Raw genomic sequence first — 12,651 nt, 5'->3', positions numbered from 1 at the left:
CTTCAGAAAGGGGTGTCCCTAAAGGTAGGGTTCCCAGTCATACGTCCTCACATTGTGGTTAAGTAGGTATGTGTGTGTGTGTGTGTGTGTGTGTGTGTGTGTGTGTGTGTGTGTGATGGGTAGTGTTAGTGTGTGTGTGTGTGTGATGGGTTTAGGGGTAGGGTTAGTTTGTGTGTGTGATGGGTGGGTTTAAGGGTAGGGCAAGTGTGTGTGTGTGTGTGTGTGTGTGTGCGCATGTGTGTGTGTGTGTGTGTGTGTGTGTGTGATGGGCAGGTTTAGGGTTAGTGTAGGGTATAGAAAATACAGTTTGTCCAGTATAAAAATCATTATGCCTATTGCTACAAGGATAACAAAACAAACCTGTGTGTGTGTGTGTGTGTGTGTGTGTGTGTAGGTCGCGGTCGTGCGCAGGGCAGTCGGTGTTTCCTGATCTCCAGTAATAAGGATCGCATTATGAAGGAGAAAATAAACATGTTTAAGGAGAAAATCGTGGAGGAGGCGATCGTGGAACTGCAGAGCCTCCATGATCTCAGTTACAAGGTTCTGCACTTTCACTGGATGTTTTAAACATCAGTGCGCCTCTGCTGCGTGACGTCCAGCGCTTGATCTGTGTGTGTGTGTGTGTGTGTTCAGGTGGACAGGTTGCAGAGAGAAGATAAGGCCCGGAGGGATCACGTCAGCGCCAGTCCCGAAAAACCCAAAAATCAAGGCAGTTACCGGCTCCTCTGCGGGAAGTGCAAGAAGTTTGCATGCTTGAGTGACGACCTCAGAGTCGTGCAGGTGTGGCCTTCATCATTCAAGAAATCATCAAATTAATACATAGGGCTGCATAATAAATTGAAATAAATGTGAAATCGTTATGTGTGTGATTATCAAATCACAAATGCACTGCATGAGTGAAGCGGGGAAAGTACAATTGTCTCATAACAGTAATAATATATTTCTCTTCATTTTTAACAATTAGTTCAAAATAATAAAATAAAATACTTCAACTTTAAACCACAGGCTTTTTAAACTACTTATATTAAAAAAATTAAATATTAAAATACTTATCTAAAAAAAAACGTTTAAAAAAGTCAAACTTCAAGCTTTTTAAATTATTTATCTTAAAACATGCAGAATAATCACCATCAAATCAAGCAGCCCTATACCTTAAATAAATAGTTTTAAAATAAAAACAACCCAATTAAAACTCCCCAAAAAATGAAATGCTTAATTTGTTTGCCTGCGTGTGCGGTCACATATGACGATTAACCAGCATTAACGAACCATAAACACGTGAATGTTAATTTATTAAAATATTAACTTAAAATCTCATAGGGAATTCAAGTTATTATGTCAAAGGTTTTAGGCAGTTTAAGGATATGCTATAACGTATGGTGTTACGACGTTTCAGAGCCATAAAAGCTGTTTTGTGTCCCCAGTTTTACTCAGGATGTGTTCGTTTTAGGGCCATGTTTCTGTTTCTTTGTTTGTTTGTCTGTCTATCATCTTTCTCATTCTCTCTGTCCCGCAGGAGTCTCATCACATCGCTCTGGATCGCTCCATGTTCGAGCGCTTTACAACTTTTCCTCATAAGAAACCAAAAACCTTCTGTGGCTTTAGCAAGAACAAGAAGATGCTCTGTGGCGACTGCAAACACGACTGGGGCCTCATCGCCTCTTACCTCACCATCCAGGTAACACACCTGTGAACTCTTTCTGCTTCTGTCACACACCTGTGAACTCTTTCTGCTTCTGTTACACACCTGTGAACTCTTTCTGCTTCTGTTACACACCTGTGAACTCTTTCTGCTTCTGTTACACACCTGTGAACTCTTTCTGCTTCTGTTACACACCTGTGAACTCTTTCTGCTTCTGTTACACACCTGTGAACTCTTTCTGCTTCTGTTACACACCTGTGAACTCTTTCTGCTTCTGTTACACACCTGTGAACTCTTTCTGCTTCTGTTACACACCTGTGAACTCTTTCTGCTTCTGTTACACACCTGTGAACTCTTTCTGCTTCTGTAACACACCTGTGAACTCTTTCTGCTTCTGTAACACACCTGTGAACTCTTTCTGCTTCTGTTACACACCTGTGAACTCTTTCTGCTTCTGTTACACACCTGTGAACTCTTTCTGCTTCTGTTACACACCTGTGAACTCTTTCTGCTTCTGTAACACACCTGTGAACTCTTTCTGCTTCTGTTACACACCTGTGAACTCTTTCTGCTTCTGTAACACACCTGTGAACTCTTTCTGCTTCTGTTACACACCTGTGAACTCTTTCTGCTTCTGTTACACACCTGTGAACTCTTTCTGCTTCTGTTACACACCTGTGAACTCTTTCTGCTTCTGTAACACACCTGTGAACTCTTTCTGCTTCTGTTACACACCTGTGAACTCTTTCTGCTTCTGTTACACACCTGTGAACTCTTTCTGCTTCTGTTACACACCTGTGAACTCTTTCTGCTTCTGTTACACACCTGTGAACTCTTTCTGCTTCTGTAACACACCTGTGAACTCTTTCTGCTTCTGTAACACACCTGTGAACTCTTTCTGCTTCTGTTACACACCTGTGAACTCTTTCTGCTTCTGTTACACACCTGTGAACTCTTTCTGCTTCTCTAACACACCTGTGAACTCTTTCTGCTTCTGTTACACACCTGTGAACTCTTTCTGCTTCTGTTACACACCTGTGAACTCTTTCTGCTTCTCTAACACACCTGTGAACTCTTTCTGCTTCTGTAACACACCTGTGAACTCTTTCTGCTTCTGTAACACACCTGTGAACTCTTTCTGCTTCTGTTACACACCTGTGAACTCTTTCTGCTTCTGTTACACACCTGTGAACTCTTTCTGCTTCTGTTACACACCTGTGAACTCTTTCTGCTTCTGTTACACACCTGTGAACTCTTTCTGCTTCTGTAACACACCTGTGAACTCTTTCTGCTTCTGTTACACACCTGTGAACTCTTTCTGCTTCTGTTACACACCTGTGAACTCTTTCTGCTTCTGTTACACACCTGTGAACTCTTTCTGCTTCTGTAACACACCTGTGAACTCTTTCTGCTTCTGTTACACACCTGTGAACTCTTTCTGCTTCTGTTACACACCTGTGAACTCTTTCTGCTTCTGTTACACACCTGTGAACTCTTTCTGCTTCTGTTACACACCTGTGAACTCTTTCTGCTTCTGTTACACACCTGTGAACTCTTTCTGCTTCTGTTACACACCTGTGAACTCTTTCTGCTTCTGTAACACACCTGTGAACTCTTTCTGCTTCTGTTACACACCTGTGAACTCTTTCTGCTTCTGTAACACACCTGTGAACTCTTTCTGCTTCTGTAACACACCTGTGAACTCTTTCTGCTTCTGTTACACACCTGTGAACTCTTTCTGCTTCTGTTACACACCTGTGAACTCTTTCTGCTTCTCTAACACACCTGTGAACTCTTTCTGCTTCTGTTACACACCTGTGAACTCTTTCTGCTTCTGTTACACACCTGTGAACTCTTTCTGCTTCTCTAACACACCTGTGAACTCTTTCTGCTTCTGTAACACACCTGTGAACTCTTTCTGCTTCTGTAACACACCTGTGAACTCTTTCTGCTTCTGTTACACACCTGTGAACTCTTTCTGCTTCTGTTACACACCTGTGAACTCTTTCTGCTTCTGTTACACACCTGTGAACTCTTTCTGCTTCTGTAACACACCTGTGAACTCTTTCTGCTTCTGTTACACACCTGTGAACTCTTTCTGCTTCTGTTACACACCTGTGAACTCTTTCTGCTTCTCTAACACACCTGTGAACTCTTTCTGCTTCTCTAACACACCTGTGAACTCTTTCTGCTTCTGTCACACACCTGTGAACTCTTTCTGCTTCTGTTACACACCTGTGAACTCTTTCTGCTTCTGTTACACACCTGTGAACTCTTTCTGCTTCTGTAACACACCTGTGAACTCTTTCTGCTTCTGTAACACACCTGTGAACTCTTTCTGCTTCTTTTACACACCTGTGAACTCTTTCTGCTTCTGTTACACACCTGTGAACTCTTTCTGCTTCTGTAACACACCTGTGAACTCTTTCTGCTTCTGTTACACACCTGTGAACTCTTTCTGCTTCTGTTACACACCTGTGAACTCTTTCTGCTTCTGTAACACACCTGTGAACTCTTTCTGCTTCTGTAACACACCTGTGAACTCTTTCTGCTTCTGTAACACACCTGTGAACTCTTTCTGCTTCTGTTACACACCTGTGAACTCTTTCTGCTTCTGTAACACACCTGTGAACTCTTTCTGCTTCTGTTACACACCTGTGAACTCTTTCTGCTTCTGTTACACACCTGTGAACTCTTTCTGCTTCTGTTACACACCTGTGAACTCTTTCTGCTTCTGTAACACACCTGTGAACTCTTTCTGCTTCTGTAACACACCTGTGAACTCTTTCTGCTTCTCTAACACACCTGTGAACTCGTTCTGCTTCTGTAACACACCTGTGAACTTCTTCTGCTTCTGTTACACACCTGTGAACTCTTTCTGCTTCTGTAACACACCTGTGAACTCTTTCTGCTTCTGTTACACACCTGTGAACTCTTTCTGCTTCTGTTACACACCTGTGAACTCTTTCTGCTTCTGTTACACACCTGTGAACTCTTTCTGCTTCTGTAACACACCTGTGAACTCTTTCTGCTTCTGTTACACACCTGTGAACTCTTTCTGCTTCTGTAACACACCTGTGAACTCTTTCTGCTTCTCTAACACACCTGTGAACTCTTTCTGCTTCTGTTACACACCTGTGAACTCTTTCTGCTTCTGTAACACACCTGTGAACTCTTTCTGCTTCTGTTACACACCTGTGAACTCTTTCTGCTTCTCTAACACACCTGTGAACTCTTTCTGCTTCTGTTACACACCTGTGAACTCTTTCTGCTTCTGTTACACACCTGTGAACTCTTTCTGCTTCTCTAACACACCTGTGAACTCTTTCTGCTTCTGTTACACACCTGTGAACTCTTTCTGCTTCTGTAACACACCTGTGAACTCTTTCTGCTTCTGTTACACACCTGTGAACTCTTTCTGCTTCTCTAACACACCTGTGAACTCTTTCTGCTTCTGTTACACACCTGTGAACTCTTTCTGCTTCTGTTACACACCTGTGAACTCTTTCTGCTTCTGTAACACACCTGTGAACTCTTTCTGCTTCTGTTACACACCTGTGAACTCTTTCTGCTTCTCTAACACACCTGTGAACTCTTTCTGCTTCTGTTACACACCTGTGAACTCTTTCTGCTTCTGTTACACACCTGTGAACTCTTTCTGCTTCTGTTACACACCTGTGAACTCTTTCTGCTTCTGTTACACACCTGTGAACTCTTTCTGCTTCTGTAACACACCTGTGAACTCTTTCTGCTTCTCTAACACACCTGTGAACTCTTTCTGCTTCTGTTACACACCTGTGAACTCTTTCTGCTTCTGTAACACACCTGTGAACTCTTTCTGCTTCTCTAACACACCTGTGAACTCTTTCTGCTTCTGTAACACACCTGTGAACTCTTTCTGCTTCTGTAACACACCTGTGAACTCTTTCTGCTTCTGTTACACACCTGTGAACTCTTTCTGCTTCTGTTACACACCTGTGAACTCTTTCTGCTTCTCTAACACACCTGTGAACTCTTTCTGCTTCTGTTACACACCTGTGAACTCTTTCTGCTTCTCTAACACACCTGTGAACTCTTTCTGCTTCTGTTACACACCTGTGAACTCTTTCTGCTTCTGTTACACACCTGTGAACTCTTTCTGCTTCTGTTACACACCTGTGAACTCTTTCTGCTTCTGTTACACACCTGTGAACTCTTTCTGCTTCTGTAACACACCTGTGAACTCTTTCTGCTTCTGTTACACACCTGTGAACTCTTTCTGCTTCTCTAACACACCTGTGAACTCTTTCTGCTTCTGTTACACACCTGTGAACTCTTTCTGCTTCTGTAACACACCTGTGAACTCTTTCTGCTTCTGTCACACACCTGTGAACTCTTTCTGCTTCTGTTACACACCTGTGAACTCTTTCTGCTTCTCTAACACACCTGTGAACTCTTTCTGCTTCTGTTACACACCTGTGAACTCTTTCTGCTTCTGTTACACACCTGTGAACTCTTTCTGCCTCTGTTACACACCTGTGAACTCTTTCTGCTTCTGTTACACACCTGTGAACTCTTTCTGCTTCTGTTACACACCTGTGAACTCTTTCTGCTTCTGTTACACACCTGTGAACTCTTTCTGCTTCTGTTACACACCTGTGAACTCTTTCTGCTTCTGTTACACACCTGTGAACTCTTTCTGCTTCTGTTACACACCTGTGAACTCTTTCTGCTTCTGTTACACACCTGTGAACTCTTTCTGCTTCTGTAACACACCTGTGAACTCTTTCTGCTTCTGTTACACACCTGTGAACTCTTTCTGCTTCTGTTACACACCTGTGAACTCTTTCTGCTTCTGTTACACACCTGTGAACTCTTTCTGCTTCTGTAACACACCTGTGAACTCTTTCTGCTTCTGTTACACACCTGTGAACTCTTTCTGCTTCTGTAACACACCTGTGAACTCTTTCTGCTTCTGTTACACACCTGTGAACTCTTTCTGCTTCTGTTACACACCTGTGAACTCTTTCTGCTTCTGTTACACACCTGTGAACTCTTTCTGCTTCTGTAACACACCTGTGAACTCTTTCTGCTTCTGTTACACACTTGTGAACTCTTTCTGCTTCTGTTACACACCTGTGAACTCTTTCTGCCTCTGTTACACACCTGTGAACTCTTTCTGCTTCTGTAACACACCTGTGAACTCTTTCTGCTTCTGTTACACACCTGTGAACTCTTTCTGCTTCTGTAACACACCTGTGAACTCTTTCTGCTTCTCTAACACACCTGTGAACTCTTTCTGCTTCTGTTACACACCTGTGAACTCTTTCTGCTTCTGTAACACACCTGTGAACTCTTTCTGCTTCTGTTACACACCTGTGAACTCTTTCTGCTTCTCTAACACACCTGTGAACTCTTTCTGCTTCTGTTACACACCTGTGAACTCTTTCTGCTTCTGTTACACACCTGTGAACTCTTTCTGCTTCTGTAACACACCTGTGAACTCTTTCTGCTTCTGTTACACACCTGTGAACTCTTTCTGCTTCTCTAACACACCTGTGAACTCTTTCTGCTTCTGTTACACACCTGTGAACTCTTTCTGCTTCTGTAACACACCTGTGAACTCTTTCTGCTTCTGTTACACACCTGTGAACTCTTTCTGCTTCTCTAACACACCTGTGAACTCTTTCTGCTTCTGTTACACACCTGTGAACTCTTTCTGCTTCTGTTACACACCTGTGAACTCTTTCTGCTTCTGTAACACACCTGTGAACTCTTTCTGCTTCTGTTACACACCTGTGAACTCTTTCTGCTTCTGTTACACACCTGTGAACTCTTTCTGCTTCTGTTACACACCTGTGAACTCTTTCTGCTTCTGTAACACACCTGTGAACTCTTTCTGCTTCTGTTACACACCTGTGAACTCTTTCTGCTTCTCTAACACACCTGTGAACTCTTTCTGCTTCTGTTACACACCTGTGAACTCTTTCTGCTTCTGTTACACACCTGTGAACTCTTTCTGCTTCTGTTACACACCTGTGAACTCTTTCTGCTTCTGTAACACACCTGTGAACTCTTTCTGCTTCTGTTACACACCTGTGAACTCTTTCTGCTTCTGTTACACACCTGTGAACTCTTTCTGCTTCTCTAACACACCTGTGAACTCTTTCTGCTTCTGTTACACACCTGTGAACTCTTTCTGCTTCTGTTACACACCTGTGAACTCTTTCTGCTTCTGTTACACACCTGTGAACTCTTTCTGCCTCTGTTACACACCTGTGAACTCTTTCTGCTTCTGTAACACACCTGTGAACTCTTTCTGCTTCTGTTACACACCTGTGAACTCTTTCTGCTTCTGTTACACACCTGTGAACTCTTTCTGCTTCTGTAACACACCTGTGAACTCTTTCTGCTTCTGTTACACACCTGTGAACTCTTTCTGCTTCTGTTACACACCTGTGAACTCTTTCTGCTTCTGTAACACACCTGTGAACTCTTTCTGCTTCTGTAACACACCTGTGAACTCTTTCTGCTTCTGTTACACACCTGTGAACTCTTTCTGCTTCTGTCACACACCTGTGAACTCTTTCTGCTTCTGTTACACACCTGTGAACTCTTTCTGCTTCTCTAACACACCTGTGAACTCTTTCTGCTTCTGTAACACACCTGTGAACTCTTTCTGCTTCTGTTACACACCTGTGAACTCTTTCTGCTTCTGTCACACACCTGTGAACTCTTTCTGCTTCTCTAACACACCTGTGAACTCTTTCTGCTTCTGTCACACACCTGTGAACTCTTTCTGCTTCTGTTACACACCTGTGAACTCTTTCTGCTTCTCTAACACACCTGTGAACTCTTTCTGCTTCTCTAACACACCTGTGAACTCTTTCTGCTTCTGTTACACACCTGTGAACTCTTTCTGCTTCTGTTACACACCTGTGAACTCTTTCTGCTTCTGTTACACACCTGTGAACTCTTTCTGCTTCTGTAACACACCTGTGAACTCTTTCTGCTTCTCTAACACACCTGTGAACTCTTTCTGCTTCTGTAACACACCTGTGAACTCTTTCTGCTTCTGTAACACACCTGTGAACTCTTTCTGCTTCTGTAACACACCTGTGAACTCTTTCTGCTTCTGTAACACACCTGTGAACTCTTTCTGCTTCTGTTACACACCTGTGAACTCTTTCTGCTTCTGTTACACACCTGTGAACTCTTTCTGCCTCTGTCACACACCTGTGAACTCTTTCTGCTTCTGTCACACACCTGTGAACTCTTTCTGCTTCTGTTACACACCTGTGAACTCTTTCTGCTTCTGTAACACACCTGTGAACTCTTTCTGCTTCTGTAACACACCTGTGAACTCTTTCTGCTTCTGTAACACACCTGTGAACTCTTTCTGCTTCTGTCACACACCTGTGAACTCTTTCTGCTTCTGTAACACACCTGTGAACTCTTTCTGCTTCTGTAACACACCTGTGAACTCTTTCTGCTTCTGTTACACACCTGTGAACTCTTTCTGCTTCTGTTACACACCTGTGAACTCTTTCTGCTTCTGTTACACACCTGTGAACTCTTTCTGCTTCTGTTACACACCTGTGAACTCTTTCTGCTTCTGTAACACACCTGTGAACTCTTTCTGCTTCTGTCACACACCTGTGAACTCTTTCTGCTTCTGTCACACACCTGTGAACTCTTTCTGCTTCTGTCACACACCTGTGAACTCTTTCTGCTTCTGTCACACACCTGTGAACTCTTTCTGCTTCTGTAACACACCTGTGAACTCTTTCTGCTTCTGTTACACACCTGTGAACTCTTTCTGCTTCTGTAACACACCTGTGAACTCTTTCTGCTTCTGTAACACACCTGTGAACTCTTTCTGCTTCTGTAACACACCTGTGAACTCTTTCTGCTTCTGTTACACACCTGTGAACTCTTTCTGCTTCTGTCACACACCTGTGAACTCTTTCTGCTTCTGTAACACACCTGTGAACTCTTTCTGCTTCTGTAACACACCTGTGAACTCTTTCTGCTTCTCTAACACACCTGTGAACTCTTTCTGCTTCTGTAACACACCTGTGAACTCTTTCTGCTTCTGTAACACACCTGTGAACTCTTTCTGCTTCTGTAACACACCTGTGAACTCTTTCTGCTTCTGTAACACACCTGTGAACTCTTTCTGCTTCTGTAACACACCTGTGAACTCTTTCTGCCTCTGTTTTCTTTCTGTCATTGAGAGAGTTTTTGTTAATATTTTGTATTATGTTTTATTTTTATATTTTCTGTTTTCATTTTTAAGGTTTAGTAATATTGTAGTTTTTGTAGTTTTTAACGTGTCTGTATATTTTTTATTAAATTTTAGTTACTTTAGTACTGTAACTCACACTAAACTAGAATAAAAAAATTAGAACTGTTGCCTAGCTGAAATAAAATAAGTTTGAGTTATTTTTATAGTGTCATTGAGATAGTATTATGTTTTTTTTTGTTATATTTTTGATATTTTGAATTAGATTTCATTTTAACTTCAAAGTGTTAGTAATTTTCTTGTTTTTGTGAATTTTATTTGTGTTTTAATGTGTCAGTAAAGTTTTTAGTTTTAGTTACTTTTGTGCTTAAACAAAAACTAATACCCAGCAAGAGACTTCCAGCAGTGTTATTTTATTATCATCAAGACTCTATTATAGTTTTTGCCAATATTTTGATTTAGGCTTTATTTTTGTATTTTCTGTTTTAATTTTAATTTTAAAGTTTTAGTAATTTTTATATGTTTTTAACGTGTCAGTATAGTTTTAGTTACTTTACTACTTGCAACTCACACTAAACAAAAATTTGAAATGTTGCCCAGCTGAAATAAAATTTTCAGTTTAAAAAAGTTTCAGTTATTTAAAAGTTTCAGTTATTATCATTGAGATACTATTATGGCTTTTCTTAATATTTTGAATTAGTTTTTATTTTAATATTTACATTTTGGTTAAAGTTTTTGTAATTCTTGTTGTGTGTGTTTATACTGTTTATTAATTTATTTGTTTATTTATTTTTAAATTTGTCAGTGTAGTTTTTGTTTTAAGTTTTATTTATTTTGCCTTTTTTTTTAAATGTCTATATAGTTTTTTAGTTAGTTGTCAGTTTTAGTTATTTTAGTACTTGAACTTGTGATTATAAATGGTGCCTTGACAACCAGCTGAAATACAATAAATTTAAGTTTTCATAATTTTATTTCAGTTAATTTTTTATAATTATTTAGTATAAGTATAATTAGTATAAGTTAAATAATAACCCTGATTCTGAGAAGATGAAACTGAAATAAAAAAAAACGTCAAGAACAGATATATTATGTAAATCTTAAACATTTAAAAAATAAAGGTCTGACAGAACCCAATTCGACTCTAAGTTTAAGTGTGTTGAACGCTGATTCTGATGATCAGTATCGGATCATAAACGCATGTATTGTTGTTGTGTTGTGACTCCAGGACCTGCCGCTGTTGAAGATCGAGAGTTTCGTGGTGCAGGATCGTGTCACTCAAGAGCAGTTTTACTTCAGGAAATGGCGTGAAGTGACGTTTGCCATCCGAGAGTTCGACATGAAGGAGATCACGCCTCAAACATGGCCGCTGAGAGACTGAGGACGGCAAACAACACATTCTAAGCTTAAATACTTCTTATCTCACTCCAAATTTTAATTCCAAGTACTTTGTTTATTTGATAACCTCTGATTGTGTAATCCACACTGCAAAAAATCCTTTTCTTACCTAGTATTTCTGTCTTGTTTCCAGTCCAAATATAAAAAAATTCTTAAATCAAGATGCATTTACTAGATGAGTAAAATTACATAAGATATGAAGTCCTGTTTTCTTGAGGAATTAATCAAAATTAAGTGAGTTGATGCTTTAAAAAAGCAAAATTATCTGCCAATGGAGTAAGAAAAATAATCTTAATTCAAACAGAAACAACATTATTTTTTTCACCCCATTGGCAGATAATTGTGCTTTTTTTAAGCAATAAATTTAAATTTTTAACAAGACTTTAATATCTTATGTCATTTTACTACTTTAGTAAATGCATCTTGATTTAAGAAATTTTTTAAATTTGGATTGGAAACAAAATACAAAAGTAAGAAAAGCATTTTTCTGTTTACAACCCAACACAAACATATAGATCACAATTAGTCTTTGTGTTGACGTTACATGTTGAGCTTGATTGCAAATGACTTGTCTAATAAGGCAACAGTTTTGTGTATTATAACATTTTAATTTAAACTTGGAGGGGACGATTTTCCTGGTAAATTCTACTGATTAATTAGACATGACTATTATTTTAAAATAACTGATAATGAAATTATTTGATATGAATGTGATACATTTTATGTCAACTGAAGCTTATCAAAATAAAAGAATTCATGTCATTAAAATATTAAGTATTTTATGTTAAATAATAAAAGGAACCTATTTTAGGACCATTTTTGTATTGTAACCACTGATATATATATATATTTATATGGATGGATGGATAGACAGACAGACAGACAGATAGACCGATAGATAGATAGATAGATAGATAGATAGATAGATAGATAGATAGATAGATAGATAGATAGATAGACAGACAGATAGACCGTTAGATAGATAGACCGATAGATAGATAGATAGAGACAGATAGACAAACAGACAGACAGACAGATAGACCGATAGATTGACAGACAGACAGACCGATTGACAGATAGATAGACAGACAGATAGACAGACAGACCGATAGATAGATAGATAGATAGATAGATAGATAGATAGATAGATAGATAGATAGATAGATAGACAGATAGATAGATAGATAGATAGATAGATAGATAGATAGATAGATAGATAGATAGATAGATAGATAGATAGATAGATAGGTAGACATGATAGATAGATAGATAGATAGATAGATAGATAGGTAGACATGATAGATAGATAGATAGATAGATAGATAGATAGATAGATAGATAGATAGATAGATAGATAGACCGATAGATAGATAGATAGATAGATAGATAG

General features: G+C 39.6%; 1 protein-coding gene across 1 annotated transcript in view; it reads left to right on the top strand.

Annotated features, from left to right (window-relative positions):
- rigi (RNA sensor RIG-I) overlaps positions 1–11,301 on the top strand; it is a 62,507-nt gene extending 51,206 nt beyond the window's left edge. Inside the window, exons 16-19 of the mRNA XM_056236599.1 lie at positions 395–540; positions 634–780; positions 1,517–1,678; positions 11,092–11,301. Of these exons, the coding sequence (XP_056092574.1) occupies positions 395–540; positions 634–780; positions 1,517–1,678; positions 11,092–11,244 (608 nt within the window). The 3' untranslated portion in view covers positions 11,245–11,301. The remainder of the gene's footprint in view (positions 1–394; positions 541–633; positions 781–1,516; positions 1,679–11,091) is intronic.
- Positions 11,302–12,651: the final 1,350 nt, after the last annotated feature.

The sequence above is a fragment of the Rhinichthys klamathensis genome, unplaced genomic scaffold, assembly GCF_029890125.1.
Source record: "Rhinichthys klamathensis goyatoka isolate OS25496 unplaced genomic scaffold, OSU_Roscu_1.1 h1tg000454l_1, whole genome shotgun sequence".
Lineage (NCBI taxonomy): Eukaryota > Metazoa > Chordata > Actinopteri > Cypriniformes > Leuciscidae > Rhinichthys > Rhinichthys klamathensis.
The sequence above is the reverse complement of the archived record's forward strand: the minus strand, read 5'-3'. Positions and strand labels throughout refer to the sequence as shown.